Source organism: Melopsittacus undulatus, chromosome 11 (genome assembly GCF_012275295.1).
Source record: "Melopsittacus undulatus isolate bMelUnd1 chromosome 11, bMelUnd1.mat.Z, whole genome shotgun sequence".
NCBI classification, from domain to species: domain Eukaryota; kingdom Metazoa; phylum Chordata; class Aves; order Psittaciformes; family Psittaculidae; genus Melopsittacus; species Melopsittacus undulatus.
In genome coordinates, this window is record NC_047537.1 from 5,601,168 (window position 1) to 5,619,007 (window position 17,840).

The 17,840-nt window shown below is 46.4% G+C and overlaps 1 protein-coding gene across 1 annotated transcript; it reads right to left on the bottom strand.

Moving 5' to 3' along the window:
- Positions 1 to 341: 341 nt before the first annotated feature.
- DOLPP1 (dolichyldiphosphatase 1) lies at positions 342 to 17,591 on the bottom strand. The gene is made up of 8 exons (XM_005146224.3): positions 17,495 to 17,591; positions 8,962 to 9,062; positions 7,206 to 7,290; positions 6,839 to 6,938; positions 5,923 to 6,021; positions 4,531 to 4,659; positions 3,671 to 3,760; positions 342 to 3,199 (listed from the first exon to the last, which is right to left on the bottom strand). The coding sequence occupies exons 1-8, from the start codon at positions 17,568 to 17,570 to the stop codon at positions 3,163 to 3,165; spliced, it is 717 nt and encodes a 238-aa protein (XP_005146281.1). The 5' UTR covers positions 17,571 to 17,591; the 3' UTR covers positions 342 to 3,162.
- Between the last annotated feature and the right edge of the window lie 249 nt (positions 17,592 to 17,840).

Here is a 17,840-nt window from a genome sequence, read left to right on the forward strand (position 1 = left end):
GCACATGAAGTACAAAAGAAAACCATTAAGTTGCAGGAAAATAACTGGTTTGAAACAAGCTGAAAATAGTCAGATAACTCTTGGGGTATGAGTGCAATTTATGCCACACAGCCTGGTAGTGTTGCATGCTTTGCTGTTAGCTGTGTTAAATACTGTTTGGGTTGTTGTAATCCATGTCATGCAAAGTTTCAAACTGTTCTTTGAATACACTGAAAACACAATAAACAGATAAAATGCTACAAAAAAAAAAGCTTAAATCTCCTTAGACGCTGCAGAAGTTGCATAACCAACCTTATGGGAGGATGTTGGTGCAGGGACAGCAAGAACAGTGAACCACAGCATTCTGTCACCTTCCTTTTATTGTCTTCATATCTCCAGCCAGCCCCCTTGAGTACAGGGGAGGGATAGAAAGCATCTGCTTGCAAAGCCACATATTCCAAAGAAAATATTCCATTTCAGAAAACTAGTGGCAGGAGACTTCATACAAGTGTAGGATAATAAGGCAGAGCTCAAATCTTTTTCCTGCACAGCACCATTTAGTTAAGAAAATCCATGGAATCACTAAGGAATTTCTACTGTATCAAGTATTGCACAGGTTTCTGGAAAGGTACAGCAAAAGTAGGCAGAAGATGCAGATTACAAACAACTCACAGAGAACAGGAGAATTTATTACAGTGTCTTACAAGAGCTCTTCTTCCTCTCCCTTACTCCTAACTGTGGGAAGCTTGGGTTTGAAGGGAACATGAAGTGGAACAACTTTGTACACTACACCGCTCTCCATGAAGAGATGAAACCTCTTCCCTATATTCTAGTTCTCAATAGGTGCTTCCACAGCAGTGTGTTAACAGATTAAGAGGAGCTAGGGAAGCACCAGCCACACCTGAAACAACCCACTTTTCCAGCCTTGTCCTTAGGGGAGAGTATTGTCATCTCCCTTCTGGTTTTGTGAGTTGACTTCCAAAGATAGGAAGAGCAAATAAATGGGTTTGCAAGACATAAGTGATTAGTACCAGCTTTCCAATCTGATGGCCTGTCACATTTTAACAGAGCTGCTCTAAGTCAGATCCAACGTCCTTGTGAAATCTGCAAGATGCATCTTTATTCTGATGCACCTTCAAGCAGACCCAGTGCTCAGGTACTTCAGATGTGAACAGCATTGCTCATGTTGTGCAAATACAAAACAGGACCTTAAATAATAATGAGCTGTAACAACTGAAAGCAGTCAGTTTACTTCCCATAGCTACTGAAAGAGCTATTTAAACAGCCTTCATTCCTATCTCCTAGATCTTTCCACAGCTAACACTGCTTGTCCAACAGTTTCTCCAGCAGCTCCCACTCCCCACGAACACACAAACTCCTATGGCAACAGGCACAGATGAAAACTTAAAAATAATCAAGATGAACAGAAACACATCTCACTTGAAGCAGCTTTATAATGCAGGAGTCTGATTAAAGTGGAGATAGTAAAACAGGCAGCAAGACCAAGATGTGACAGTCAGTTTACCTCTGCTCACATGACTGCATCGAAGGCACACCGATGACCATTGAGCCAGTTCAGAAGCTGTCCTTTATCTGTGAAAGTTCAAGTCAGTTGTGCTTTGAATAAATACTTCTCTGTAGTTACACTTGAACTGCTGCATTATATACTAGAAATACAGAAAGTGTCCATGCACAGCCCTGAAGCACTGTGAGTATAGCCCTTGCCAGGTTAACTCATGGTTCACAGAGGTTGTAGGCATCACCAGCACACACAGATGGCAGACACATTCCCACAGAGAAACAGCATCCCGAGAGCAAACTGGCCAGACACAGAATCCCAATGGAAGAAGGATGGAAAGCAAAACTTGCTTGTAGGAGTTCAGCATTCAAGGTTACTGCTGCAGAACCCCAACCAAGCCAATGTAATAGGTGGCAGGAGTCTCTGCTAGGACAAGCTCATGGGTGGATGCTAACAGGACTCAAAGGACTACTTCAGCCAGCAGCTGAGCTAGTGATTAGTCACCTGCCTTGATATTCATTTCTGGTTGTCACTTTGTTCATGCTTAAAACTCCCTCCCTTAAGCTTTAACAGAAAAAGGAAAAATCCAGTGCTCAAGACAGAGACAAGCAACTGAATTTTGTAAGGCTTTGGGCTGACTCTCACTGGAGCACAGCACTGCTTCTCACCAATGGGCTCCCTAGGGCCATTGGCAGCACGCTCAGTACAACAGAAGCTGTACAGATCACAGCAACCCTGAGGTAATAAAAGGATAAAGGAAGAGATGGAATAAACATGAGACACGTGCAATAATCTTGCCACCTAAAAGAGATTCTGAGAAAGACACTCTTGCTAATTACACACCAGGAGCAGCAGTGGAAAAAAGTAATAGTCAGTATATTTCAGTTTATCCTTTGTTTTACACACACGCACTCCCCTTCATGGTATCCGTGCAGGCTTCCCTGCAGAACCATCACTAGTGTTAAAAATCAGACCTTTACGTTTTCTTCCTATCTGTACAAAGTGCAGTTGGAATTGATTTTGATCTCCCCAACTGGCTGCAGAAAGGACAAAGTCTTCCTCTCCCTTCTGCCTCGGTCACCCCATCCTCATATCCCTCCCTCCTAAGGAGCTTAGAGAAATTAAAGCCCTAATGAAGTGTGATCAGCTGGAGATTAAGTTTCATCCTCTTCTTCCAAAAAGAAAAACCCAACTGAAAAAGGCAAAACCAGAACACGCGGTCAAGGCCTCACCCGCCCCAGAAACAAAAAGTTCCATTTAAAAAAATAAATAAATAGTGTGTATATTTCATGCTGAAAAAAAAGAAAAAAAAAAGAAAAAGAAAAAAAGGAAAAAAAAGTCACAGAAAGGATTCAGTTTTGGTTTTCCCTCCCCCAAACATGACACCAGGCATTTTGTCCCCCCTTTTCCCCTGACGTAGACATGATGTTACATTCCAACCGGCAATGTGCATCTGTGTTGAAAATGAGTTTCTACTCCTGCACGGTCCCACATGCATCAGGGAGCATCCAGCTAGCTGCTAAAGCAGAGCAAAGGCTTTCAGGTTTCGGGTATGGTCCCTGCCTGTTCCTTTGGTCCGTCTCTTAAAAGGCTCCTTGCTGCTCCCAGGTCTCTGCTCTTGTCTGTCTCCGTTAAAACGCGCTCTCTGGTCCCCACGCTTCCAGTCACTGCAGCTTCGTACCCAGCTTGCGCTGTCTGTTTCTGCAACAGCAACACAGAGGGAAGGGTGAGAGGTGGCCCCAGCCCCATTGCTGGGTGCCGAGGCAGTGGGCAAAAGGGGGGAGGATTAAAGTAAGGCTCTGCTTAACTCCATGCAAAAATAAATCTGCCCCAATCTCCACAAGGAGTTGAGTTCTTCCTGTTCTTTACAGACCTAGAACATTCACCAGCTCTTAAGTGTCCACAAGCTCACATGTGGGTGCATGTTTATAAACAATTAATTCCAAAACCCACAAGCTAGGAAGCTGAAAGACTATTGAAATGAAACATTCTTTCATCTCACACACCCCAACAGACTCCCCTTCCAGGTGCAGTAGCTAACCCACAACTTGCTAGTCCTTTACTCTGCACTATTCTATCCACAGCAGCTATCTACATATAGGAGAATAAATTACTAACTCCAGCTGACAAGTCAAACCAGCTACAGCTCCTCCACCCCACAATAAAACTTACCTTGCTTCTGCTCTCGTGACTGTGTATTCAAACCACAGGATGTTAGGAATGAGGCTGGTATCTCGGATTAAAAAGAACTCTGAAATTGGCCTGAAAATGGACAAGGTGGGGGGAAAACAGAGAAATAATGAGTCTTTTTCTTCATCATTGTTTCGATTTAAAAAGAAACAAAGAGGAAAAAAAACCTGCTCCAGACTTAGCACCACTATTCCATGATTCTTTAGGCTGGGAAGAGGGCTCCTTGTTCAACTTAATCACAAAGCTCCTCTCCTTTTTAATTCCTTACACAATATTTCCAGACTACATCACATTTAAATGGCATTTGCAATTTTATAAGGTCATTAGACATTCATTAAGAAATGTCTGCTCTCCTTGAAAGGCTTCTCCAGCTCTTTGCCACACCTCAGCCCTTGAGTAGGGCTTTACACATGGAACAGTTGCTTGAACTTCCTCTCCTCCACCCGTATCAAGTACAGATACAGGATCATTTGTATATGCATACACAAGAAAACATGGAGGAACAAGCAGGTTACATAACAGTATGGAAAACTGGAACAGAACCCAGGAATTCTCTCTTCTAATATCTTAGGTGGTTCATAGAAGTCTGAGCAGCCCATTTCCAGTCAGGGCTTGCACAGCTGCAGCTAAAGGCTTGGAGCCTGAAGTACCTTTATGTTTGTTTTGCATCACATGCAAAGTACATCTTTGACACTGGTTGATTAGGAAACATCTCTTTTGCCAGGTAATTCTCCTACACCTGTGCTACAACTCACTGCAAGAAACTCATTCAATGAGCAAACCAGCAATGCACAGAATGCAGCCTTGCAGGAACAGAACCTCCACAGAATAAAGAGACTTACCATGCAGCTATCCTTGGGAAGAGAGGAGTTAATATCTCTTGTGTGAAGGCAAACCAGGCTACAGCCATAATGCTTCCTGCCACACCTCCGTACAAGACTTGGCTCCAGGTGTGGTAAAGCAAATAAACCCTGCAGTGGAAGAGAAGAGTCACCAGACAAGCTTTAAAACAAGAGGAGGCATGACTCAAGGGCTGGTGTTTCACAGGACCCTCAGACCTTCAAGTTATGCTCCAGATGTTAAAGTGGAGATCTTATTTTTCTCATTAAAAAGCTGGCAAAAAAGTGGAGAAAACAAGGGGAAAAACTGCCTTGTTACAGCAGTTTCAGCTCAGAGTGCTTTAGTTTGAGCTTAACTCACTAACCCTCCACATTCTTCTTCATGCATCTTTGAATTAGTTGCAGAACTATTACCACTGGCTCCTACAAGAGACTTCTCCAAAGCCAACAGGACAGTCCCATCCAGGCCACCAAAGCTGCAGCTTAAAAGTATTCTTAAGAACATAGACAGCATTTTTGTTATGATTTTGGTGCTTCCAAATGTGACAGCACAAAGGCTGCAGCCAAACAGAAACCTGCATTAATAGCAGCCTGTGTGCACGGACATGAGTCACATTCAGAACTCTTTTCACCCATATATCAAAGCCATTAAACTCATCTTCTCTGACCCTCTGCCTAGCACAGGCCACTGCATTTCCTCTGATTAATTTTTATTTGAATTAGACCATATATCTCTTATGAAATTGTCCTGTCAGAACTTTAAAAATAACCAGGAATAAGGGATCAGCTCTAATGCAGAGTCAAGAACACCAACAGGTAATTACTTTTCTGTGGAAAGCATAGCCTGAATGTGCCTGGTCTCTAGTCACTGCAGCTCATTTTATATATATGTGTGTATATATATATATATTTAATCTACTACAGGGAAAAGTACGTATCAAATGTTCGTTTTCTGTATTCTTCATACAACTAAACCCTGCAAGTCAAACAGCTACACATGTTTTCATTAACTATCACTCAAGCAAAACAATCACACTGATCAACTGTAGCAATGCACATGCTGCAGATGCTGGTGTGCCAAGGCATGGTGCGATGCTCTCATGATTAGTGCTGGCAAGAGGGCAAGGCAGTGAGGCTGCAGCATGGCAATGGAGCCCATGAAGACTTGGGACAAGCTCAGCTGATTTGGGCTTTTATAAATGCTTCTGAAGCACCACACATGTAGCACCTTTGCTCATTCGAAGGGTCTCAGCAACACAGCAACTTCACAAAGCTCTGACTTGTACGATGCAGTCAAGAATCACATCAGAAAGGCAGGACAAGGGATGACAGGGCTGCTGGCTGTTAAAGGCCACAGGACTGTATGAGAGCATAAGACAAACAGTTGCTCCATACCTACTATATGAGACTAGCAAAGCCACTGTGACGAGGCAGATGGACAGCACATGTCGCCATAGTAAATCCAGAAACCTCGCATTGTTTGTTTGGTGCATTCTGAAAGAGATGGAGAGCCATTAGCACAGTGGCAGGGAGCTCAGCACCCCTTAGCTCCTCACTACCTCTGAAACCCTAGGAAAGCTCTACTCCAGTGGGGTCATGGGCAGCTCAACACCATCCCAGCAGCAATCTGTCCCACTGGCAGCAGTCACAGAGAAGCCAGAAAGCCACACTTCTCCCTCTCCAGCTGCTAACAGGGATCACTGTGATGGAAGGCAGAATGCTCACAATTACTGCAGCTGATGGGAAAGGCACATGCTGAGCATATGCAACAGGGAGCCAAGACATCAGAGTCCCTCCATCATCCACAAAGCTAGGAGGAACTGTGAGTTTTGTCTTCCTCCACATTGCAGGCACAAGACAGAGCCATGCCCCAGCAGGAATTTCAGAGCAGCACAGCAGAGCATGTACAACTGGTATTTGGGAAACGAACTAAAAGGTCATGCAAGTGGGCAACAGATACTACCTAAAAGAGTGCAGATAACCCCACTGACAAAACTGAGTAGACACATGAGAAAGCAGCTCTTCTTTCCTCCTCCCTATTCCCCCCCTTTTCCCTCACACTGGTGGATCATCACAGCTTAGAAAAGGCAGATCAGGAGACCTGTACCCAGATAGGCATGGGAAGCCCACCCGTACCCTTCAAACCTAACTTCAGATGGAGATAGACATGCTTCATCCACCCTAGCCACAGTAAATTGTGCAGTTCCTTAGATTTCATCCCATATTCCATTGAAGTGGCACACAGCAAGGGAGCCATCTAGTTCAGGTGTTTCAACATAGTAACAGCCAAAACCTGACACTGAATTTTTACCTTAAATAAAGGAACAGAAAGGAATAGACAGAGAAAAACCACATGAATTGGGAGTGGCTGGACGGCATCCCATATTTTGTGGTCACTGTTGAATGGGCTTCTGGGAAGAGAAGAAGAAAGAGTATGGTCAAGGTCTACTCTGTCCATAGCAGCTGGAACGCTCCGGATGCGAAGCCAGCCCATCCTGCTGCGGTCTGCACACATGAGCTCACAGGACACGGCTCTGCTCAGATGGCTCTGCCAGCCCTCTTGCACCCAAACATCCAAAGCCAACATGAGGCAAATGGAAAACACCCTCTAACCCTCCCCACCCCCCCAGTTAGCATTCCAAAACTCAACACCAGGACACCACTGGGTCATTCCATACCTTCACAGGGCCGAGGCTCCCGGATTACATGTTTTATTAACCAGTTCACTCCCTCGTTGAATGCCAGCCCTCCCAAGAAAGAGATCTGTGAAGGCAAGACAACTGTGTCATCCTATCTAGAAGATCCACCCACCTACCAGGCTCTCTCTGTTGAGAAAAGCCCAAACCATATGTTTCTTTTTTGACTACTAAAGTTAAAACCAACGGCTTCAAAGTTCTCTGCCTGAGGAAGAAAAGCATTTCTTTTTCAGCCCACTCTGTATATTTGGCAACACATTGTGCATATGCAGCTTTTCAGATGATACACAGAAAGAGGTTGCTATCATTGTATATATGCAGCTTTTCAGATGATGCACAGAAAGAGGTTGTTATGAGGCTGGGTAACAATTTTGTTAGCATCCTTCCACCTGCAAGCAACAGGGCAGGTTTCAAGGGACTGCCTTTCCCAATCAACCAACAGGGGGAGTGCACACACTGTTATTTGGGTAAATAGCCTTAAAAAGGTGACTTTCAGGCTTTCTGGCTTTTCCCTCTCTGAACATTTTCATCTGGAAGCTGCTGTCTTCAGCCTACAATGCAGTCCCATTCTGAACTCCGTCAGACCGGCAGCAGTTATTTTTACTCTTTAATTCCACACTCCACACACCTCCCCTAAGCCTGTTCTGCTGCTGTGATCAGATTCCCAGCTGCTGCTGATACTCTGCCTCCTTAACACTCGGTTCCATTCCAGATGATGAAGCAGCTTCTCACTCTGTCCTGAGCTACGGCTCAGGCTGCTGCAGGCCAGCTCACATCCCTCTCCAGCTCAATGGTGATTTCCCACATACAGAACTAGAAACCAACTTCAATGCTTGTCTCCCTACCAACACCTCACAAGCCCCTGCACTCAAACCCCCATGGGTTTGTGCAATAGTTGCTCTAGCTTAGTCTCTCTTTTGGGTCAACAAGAAACCTCTGAGCTGCCAAAACTTAACAGCTGCCTCTCCTAGCTAGAATCGGCTTAACCTCCTTGTCCCATTCCAGGTCCCTTGAGCCACTGGTTCCCATGACACCATGGCCCTAATCTGCTGCCAAAACCCTTTCACTGGCCCCTATTTTGTCTGTTTACTGAGGGCAAATTTCACAAGAGGTTTATACCTCCTAAAGGGAATTTATCCATGATGCTGATTCCCAGCTACCTGTCAGAGCAGGCAGAAAGCATCATGTCTTACGTATGACAAGAATCCCCTGTTGGTCATTTGGGCAGAAGCAAACCTCTTCTGAGCTCTGGATCAAATACCAGGGACAGCTGCCTTCACAGACAGATCCATTCCCCTGGGAATCTAAGTTCTATTTGGTATCCCCTTTTCTGCCTCAGTAGTTGAAATAAAGCACATCCTACTGAGTTACAGACATCATCTCCTGCATATGCTGCCCATCTCGCAGAAACCTACAAGGGCCACCTACAATCCTACTGGATCCTGGGAGTGTTCTCACTCTGCAACAGCACTCTTTAGCTCCTTGGACATCTCCCTTGATGGTTTTGGACAAATAATGCCCAAAACATACCACACAGTAACACAAGTTAGCAAAGCCTAAGCAGTCTTTTGAGCTGGTACAAGTGATAAGTGTCTCCTGCTGTTCTTTGGCAGGAAGATCACTCTACCTAAGCTTGCTCTTTACAGAGAGGCAAAGAAGTGTGAATACAGGAACACCAGGTGACAAAGGAAAAGACTTTTACCGTAAGGAGAAGCTGGGAAGGGGGAGAAGGACTCACCGTGTGAAGCTCTCTCTTGAATATGATGAGCGTTACAAAGCCAACAATAATGAATATTGGACCAAGACTCAAATAAGCTAAAAGCTGACCAGAGAAATCACCTAGGGAAACAAACAAGAGAAACAAATTGGTGTGAGCTTCACAGGTACTTGCCTGCCACCAGAGCATGGGTTGTTTTGTGTCCTGAATCAGAGCAGAGGGGCAAGCTCAGCACTGCAGACTGCCTACTGCTGCTCCAGCCCAAGAGGCGCCCAGGCGAGGACAGCAGTGCTTGCACATGGCTTCTAAAGCAGGGATGAGAGGAGCTTGGCATCACTCAGCAGAGATTCCTGCCAGCCAGTTTACAACAATGACCATGGGTGTGGGCCCAGAGTCACTTGAATTCAAGGTAAGGAGGCAGCATCTTTCCCACTCCCTCATTGATGTTGCCTCCCGATGCCAGTAACTACCAGCAAACACTCCCCAAACAAATCCTTTCCCACACCCTTTCTAAAATGGGTTAGTTTTCAGCTGGATCAGCTCCCTAATCTGTCTCACCATGTGTCTGCATGAACACTAGCATTAGCAAAATGGGGAGGAAATAAAGAGCTAAACATAGCAGGAGATAAAGGGAGAAAACTCACTGCTTTTTAACGAGGAGCCCACAGGTATCACATTGAAGTGACATTAGGCTTCCACCCCTATAGCTAAGAGTGTAGTTATCCCCCAGAGAGAACTGCGGAGCCACAACAGGACCTCAAAAGAGGTCATAAGGTACCTCAAAACCTTCATCCTGAGCTATCACAGACACAGAAGTAGGCAAGCAGCAGTAAGGAGCAGCTATGATCTAAGCTTCTCTTGCCTACGTTCCATGGAAAAGGACACATACAACAGTATTTAGAGAGAAGATGTCAGCATAAATTCCAAGGAAACAAAAAATTATCACAAGTAATTTTGCTAAAAGACCAACAATTCCCATCAGGAGAATGAGAACTATCTACCAGAGAGAAAAGACAGTCGTTGCTACAAAATGCAGAACAAACCCACTGAGCACCATAAGAGAGATGGTACTTTCTATATTGGTCCTCAGATCTTCTCCATCCCATCACTGAACACAAAGGATCAGCCCCCACACACATTTACCCTTCCTCCCTCCTCCCAGAAGGAAACAGGATGCCTTTGCAAGGCTGAGCATTGGACTCATTCCTAGATCAATTCCACTGCAAGAGCCTAAGTCTCCCCAGCCCACGCACCCACATTTTAAACAGCACTTGGCAAAATGGACTTTAACCTCAACCTCCAAATACTGGAGCTGATTAAAAAAGTTATTGCACTGCTACAGAGTTCACACTGCTGATGTTATTGCAGCATAACTGTGGTTTCATCAGGTACAGCACGCAGATCCCTCCTGAATTCCAGGCTCTGGGTTAAGTCTGGGCACCAGCAACATCAGCAGCAGGAGGTTTAGTTTGCAACACCAGTGAAATTAGGGAGACTTGGAGGACAAAACCGCCAAGAACACTGGGGTTTCCCTCAAAAGAGAGGATCTGGTTTGGTTTTAACCTGAAAAGCATTAGAAGACACTGAAATGGGTTTTTTTCTTGCACAACAAGGCAGCTTTGCCTTGGATCAGGTGGGTTCCAAGTGTTCCCAAAGCAAAACAGCAATGTACTGTGGTAATGCAAAGTGGATGTGACAGTATCAGTTACCTGGCAATAGAGAATCAAGCCCTTATGGTTTCATATAAATCACAAACTCTCAACAAAATTAATTATTAAGTTAAGTCTCAAATGATGAGGAATTCATGAGACAAACCACCAGACAATCAAAGCTGCCCCAAAAGCCTTAGAATGCTTTCCAAGAGTCCCACTTCTAGGGTTACCAGCTGAAGATGGCTTACCATTGAGAAATCACCACGCTCCAGACCCTTCACTGTTAATCCCTGGTATATAAAGGCTTAGTTAGCACTTCAAGACTACAAGCCATAATTTTGTCACGTAGAAACGAAACCAGATTATTTATCTTCTCAGAGGGGTTCTATTTCTTGTGCAGATGGTGGAAGAATACTTCAGGAGGTAATCTTTCACTTTAAATAGCATCAGCAGTACCAAATTCAATATGTATAATAATATACCCAATAAATCAAGCCACTTGGACTTCACTGGCACACAACCCACACTTTGAAGAGAACCAGAAACTATCACTCCCCGATACTGCCTTCAGGCAGAGAACCAAATCCTTCCCTCAGACAATCTTAACACAATAGTTCCCCAAACGTATCAACTGTCCATTTAAAATAGAACAGAGATAGCATTAGTAATACTTCATATTACTGTGACTAATAGCAATCAAACAGAAATCACATTGTGAAGCCACTTCTTCTAGGGGAGGAGGCAAATAAATAGCTGTGCACTAAGAAGGCCGCACTTGTGCTATGCCCTGGGAGATGAACTCAGTAACACCATCCCAACCATACTCACTGGATTAGCAGTTCAAGGCAGAACTGCACTAACCCAACCCCAAAATGACTGCAAATCCCCCGTGAAGAAAGCAAGCTCAGAGAGAAAGGTCAGTGCTGATCCCGGGGCCTTGGAACGGGATTGCTGTGTTGCTCCTACACACACTCACACTCCAGTGTGCTCAGAGACCTATTCCCAGGGAAGGGGATGTGCAGGAGAGCTGACTGCCTGCAGTCCAGTCAGACCCAGCAAGCAGGTTCCCACACACATCTTTTTATAACAATTCATTTTCCTTCCTTTTACAAACATGGGAATTTAAAGCAATTCCTCAAACCACTGAGAATAGAGACAAAGCCTCCTACAAAACGCAAAAGGACAATCTGTTTAATATACAGCTTGGGGGTTGGTTTAAATTCTCCCTTTAAGTGCAGCCTTCTCTGGACATCATTTGTGGCTCAAGAGGCAAAAATAAAGCCCCCACCTACCTCATTTTTGGGCTAAGAACTAAATAGGTGAAACATTACACACAGCTCAGAAGTACGCTGGACTTTTTCAGCCTTCATTCAGCATCTACTTCTGCTCCAATTCAACACTTCACCCAGCTCTCTTTCCGTGGAAATATCCAAGCTTTACCACATTATCTTAACCTGCATATAATGTGAAAATATGAATCAACAGCACTAACCACATCCTACCACAAGCTAGATGCTTCACCATCACCACTTCCTATTGAAGCATCTATTCATGGCACTGCTGCTGGTTGCACGAGCTTGACTAAATGCATGCGTGCAAATTGCACAGACAACACAGGGTATGTGTATCACATCCATTTACACAAGCAAATATTCATGGTGGATCATCATTCCCTTTACTTGGGCATATCCTGATATCACAAGCTGGGGGACATAAAAATATCTACAGGAGGCTTCAGATTATGGCATAAAAAAGTATCAGAAATGAAACTTCTGCAGGAAGATGAAATATAAACCCCCATGTTAAAGAACCCAAACAACTGAGTGGTATCTGCTTCTTTCAACAGCTCTGACTTAGCTACAAACTGAGCCCTGCCTGCTGAGCTACCACCCTGAGCAGGAATCCCAGCAAGGGTTATCAGAACAAACATTCCTATAGGAGCAACACGTGCTGATCCTGGATAGCAACGAGACCCACTGAGCCAAAGCACACACACACAGCATGAGCACCTTGGCTCCGATGGGTTGATTCTGCACACCTGCCCCTCCAAATCTGCAACTGACAAAGCAGGAAGATTCTCTGTCATTCCGCAGAGAAAGGGTTTGGCAAGTTTCTCTCCTTAAAGAATGTGTCTGATGATTCTATGGGAGCAGAGGAGGTCCAGACAGTGCCAGAGCTTTAGGAATCCCAGCTGCACCGAAGAGAGGAAGTTGTTGTTCTTTTCTCCAAATAATAATCAAAACCCCAAACAAAGCAGGAACTCCGTGTTTCTCCAGTGAAACTCACCCTGCAGACAGGAAGTCCCTGAAGATGAGTTTTAAGCCTGCAACACAGTCTCATCCCATGCAAAGCACTGCATGTGAGATAAAACAACCTTAAGTGTATGCACACAACAGGATCTAGTTTATCATCAAACAATACCCCCTCAGGCTTCACGTGAGCCAATACCTTCAGAATTGCATCCAATGCTCTGCAGCAGACAAAAAGGCAAGAGAGGCATTTTTAAGAGCAAAACATAAGTTAGTATTACAGCACTATAAAGTTATTATGCTATTTTGGTGTCATTATCTAAAAAGGGATAGTAAACACAGAAAGCCTGATAGAAAGGGCACAGAAATAACAAGTGTGCAGCAGCCATTCAGAAAATGGCTCAGATTTTTAGCTGAAAAAGGAAAAACAGGATAAAACCTTTCCATAAATCCTGAATGATATGGAGAAGCAGTTTGTTACCTCCCAGTGCACATGAGAAAGAGAGGGTCTGATGAAATTACTGAGCAGTGGACTTAAAAGCAGAAAAGAAACAACCACATTAAGTCAGAGCCAAAGATATTGCGATATCCAGAGCGGAAATGGGTTCAAGGAGCAATTAGACATTTTCAGAGTATAGCTTTTATATATCCATCAAAGGACTTAACAATCCTGATGCAATCACCAGCTGATTACTGGAAAGATATACAGAAGAAGGATTATTCCTGTCTACCTGCCAGCAACCCAGCACTGCCGGAGCACTTCTTCATCTCAAAGTAGTTGCTGATATAAAAAGCACCAGGATCAAACATTTCTCAAAGCAATATCAGGATGATGTTTCTTAAGCATCCTCTCAGCAGTGTGCTTTAACACACTGTCAACTAACACTGGCATTATTGGCTGCTTCTCCCTGTGTTTGGATCTTCATTACTATGGGTAGTATTTCAGACAGACCTCCAAGACCGCATTACTGCAACCAGTTTGGAGTTGAGTAGCACAGTGTTCATCCACTGTTTCTCTCTTGCTCAAAGCTGACATGGCAGGAGAACTGAGCAGCCACACAATGTGTGTTTGGCATTTCCCACTATATCACTATTGATAAGGAAACGTGAGATAAAAGACAGGGAGCACGAGCACCCTTCTGGAGACATCTCTCCCCATTTATAAGCAGAAGCCAAAAATGGGCTGACAAATCAGCAGTGGCTGCTTTTCACCTGGTCACAGTGAGAGGGACCATCCCTCCTGGCAGATGAAAGCTGGGATGACAGCAGTTCTGCACTGGAAGTCTGTAAAGATAGGAGATGTGTTTCAGAGCTGGTTGCCACAGCAGCTCAGCACGCTGCTTTCCAGGCCAGCAGCCTCTGGGATGAGCCAAAGCAGAATGTGTTTGCCACGCAGCAGTGTATGACATGCCAAGACAGCTTAATAATTTATGTTGGTAAAAGCAGGATCTTATTTCTTATTCTGACCCCTCTCTATCAGCACAAGGCTACATTAACTCCATTGTGCTGAGCACACTGCCAACATCACTATTTTATAAATATACATTAGCTACCAGCTTTAATGGACCTGGACTTGAGCTGTATACAGACTGTAAACAGCCTTCTCAATACAGTTAGAACACTTCCCCAAATCCAGGTAACAGTATCAGACCTACCATCTTACTGCAACTCATCTGGCCAGACCAAAACGCTGTCCAGCTAGACTTTAAAAAGCCTTTGACACAGCTTCCCACAGCATTCTCCTGCAGAAACTGGCTGCTCATGACATGGATGGGTGTATTCCTTGCTGAATAGAACACTGGCTGGGTGGCAGAGCCCAAAGAGTGGTGGTGACTGGAGTTAAATCCTATCAGTGGCTGGTCACAAGTGGTGCTCCCCAGGGCTCAGCGCTGGGCCAGTTCTGTTTAATATCTTTATCAATGCTCTGGACATGGGGATCGATGGCATGCTCAGTAAGTCTGCAGATGACACCAGATTTGGTGGCAATATTGATCTGCTGTAGGACAGGAAGCTCTCCGGAGGGATCTGGACAGGCTCGATCAATGGGTTGAGGCCAGTTCTATGAAGTTCAACAAGGCAAAGTGCCAGGTCCTGCACTTGGGTCACAATAACCCCATGCAGCCTTAGGGAAGAGTGGCTGAAAGCTGCTCATGGAAAAGGACTTGGGGGTGCTGACTGTCAGAGCTGAACACAAGCAGCTTGTGCCCAGGCAGCCAAGAAGCCAACAGCATCCTGGCCTGTATCATTGTGGCCAGGGCAGTGATCACCCCCTGCACTGAGCACTGGTGAGGCTACACCTCAAATCCTGTGTTCAGTTCTGGACTCCTCACTACAAGACACACACTGATGTTTCTGTCTTAAAGGGCTTTTCCAACCTAAATGATTCTAGGAAAATAAATTAAGACTTTTCTGTACCTCAAGCTATTTTAACGTTTCAGTCCTTTGCCTCCACTTTATAGCCTTCCATAATTATGTTTTGTCCAAACCATAGTGTTCATCTCAATACATAACCTTAATCTCGGTAATTTAGCCCCTCCAGGCAATCATCTTCTCCATCTGCCCATGTAAAAGCACTCAGTGCGGAAAGAAAATGATCATGTTATGTCACATTCTTTAAGATGTGACAGATAACACTCATGCTGCAATTTGAACCATCTACATTTCCCAAAGCAATCCAACAAGGAACGCACAGGTCGCTCTGTGCGTGCTGCCAGGCTCAGATAAGGAGATGAGATTCAAAGATGAATATATCAGTACTAGTGGAAAGACTCTGCGCCCATCTCCCCCAGACTATCACATTAATATATCTGAGAAGGTGGATGGCACAAGAACATAAAGGGTGAAGGAAAATGCAACACAGGAAAGGAAACATCACTCTTTCACATAAAGCATCACAGAAAACCACAAACCAGCCATATGGGGAGGATGGAACACAACAATGACAAGAAATAATACATTTCCACTGTCAGACCTTTTCAGTGTTGTCACTTTCCAGTCTCCTGGCTAAATGAGTACTTCCAACCCAAAAGAACCCCAGGCACTTCAGAAGCTTTAGGTACTGCACTACTGAGGAGCTTTCATCAAGAACCAAAACCCAGCTACTGACCAAGACATACAGCAACACTCTATGACAAGTTAAGGACCTGAGAGGAGAACTAGCAACGCTGAGAACGTAGTTACCACCAGATTTGAGTTTGACCAGACTGTCAATACTAATACTCTGACATTCCATACCCTGATTTTTCCATTCTCTTTGATCCCAACAAACAGCCAAGAACGATCCTTTTCAATCTCACCCAAAACCAGCACAAATCACCTAAAGAGGAGCTCCTAAAGAGCAGTTCCTAATAGACACTGCTTAGACAACTGCTATCCATACACAGACCCATTTGTTCTTGCACACGGATGGATCAGGGATTCTCCCTACCACAACGAGGGGCAGGCAGGCTGCTGGCATGCAGTGCCGTGGTGCAGGAGCTCAGTGGATCACACCACTGCCCCAGTACATCCTGCACGATGGCACAAGCTGCTTCTCAGCACTGACTGTACCCAAACCCACCTAGCCAGGAGCTGGCCTGAGTGGAGCCCTGTGCCTGCCATGCTCCCGGCATTAACCCCAGCACTGCCTGCTGCCAGCATGACCAGAGAATCAGAGTGGTTTGTGTTGGAAGGGACCTTAAAGCTCCTCCAGCTCCAACCTCTGCCATGGGCAGGGACCTCTTCCACTGGAGCAGCTGCTCCAAGCCCCTGTGTCCAACCTGGCCTTGAACACTGCCAGGGATGGGGCAGCCACAGCTTCTCTGGGCACCCTGTGCCAGCGCCTCAGCACCCTCACAGGGAACAGCTTCTGCCTAAGAGCTAAACTAGAGTTCTCCTGCTTAAGTTTAAGCCCACCACCCCTTGTCCTACCGCTACAGTCCCTGTTGAAGAGTCCCTCTCCAGTCACTGGAAGCTGCTCTGAGGTCTCCATGGAGCTTCTCTTCTCCAGGCTGAACAGCCCCAATGCTCTCAGCCTGGCTCCATACAGGACCTCTCCAGCCCCTCATCATCCTCATGGCCTCCTCTGGACTCACTCCAACAGACCCTGCCCGGCAGCCAGGCCCAGCTCAGGGGCAGAGACCCCACCATGCCACAGGGACACACCGGAGCCAGCCTGCCTCCTAACCCACCACCTCAAACCTCCACCATCACCCACACACCCAACAGCGGGGCGAGGAGGGGCTCACCCGCCCCACCATGCTGCTGTGGGGTGCGGGATGCCCCAGGGGCAGCCTCCCAGGACCGGGGGTGCTGCGGAGGATGTGAAGCCGGGGTGTGAGCAGTGGAGGGCGGCGAGAGGGGGGTCCCCACGGCTCCGGGACAGCACCGCCGCCATCCCCCCCGAGCCCCTTCACAGCTGGGGCTCGGTACCCTGAGCCCGGCGCATGCGCAGCGCCCAGTCCCGTCCCGTTCCCCCCCTCCCCATACCGCGGCTCACTATGTGGCAGCGCGCCCCGGCGCACGCGCGCCCCGCCGCCTCCGGCCGGCCGCTCAACGGCTCACTATTTCGCAGCTGCCATCCCGGCCCTCAGGGGTGCCGTGGAGCGGCCGGGAAGGCCCCGCCGCGGGCAGCGGAGCGGAGGGCAGCGCGGTTGGGGTGAAGCGGAGCTTTACCTGCGGGATACTCGACGTGAGTGAGGGAGACCGGCCGCCACGGAGCGGGCAGCGAGCACTCACCGACTGCGGCCATCTTACCCGGATACCGGGCCGGGCCACCGCGGCCAATCAGAATGTACTTAAGGGGCGGTGAGACCAATGGGCGGGAGCGCGGAGAGCGGCTGCCCAATGAGGCTGCGCGGCAGGTGAGGCGCCGGCCAACCCATCGCCACCCAATTAAACACCCAGCCCGGGGAGCGGCAAAACCAATCAGCCACTAACATCGCTGTCCAATAGGAGGAGGGCGCAGGGGGCGGGACAGCCAATCGGGAGAAAGGCGGGTGTCATTTCCTCACCTCATTGG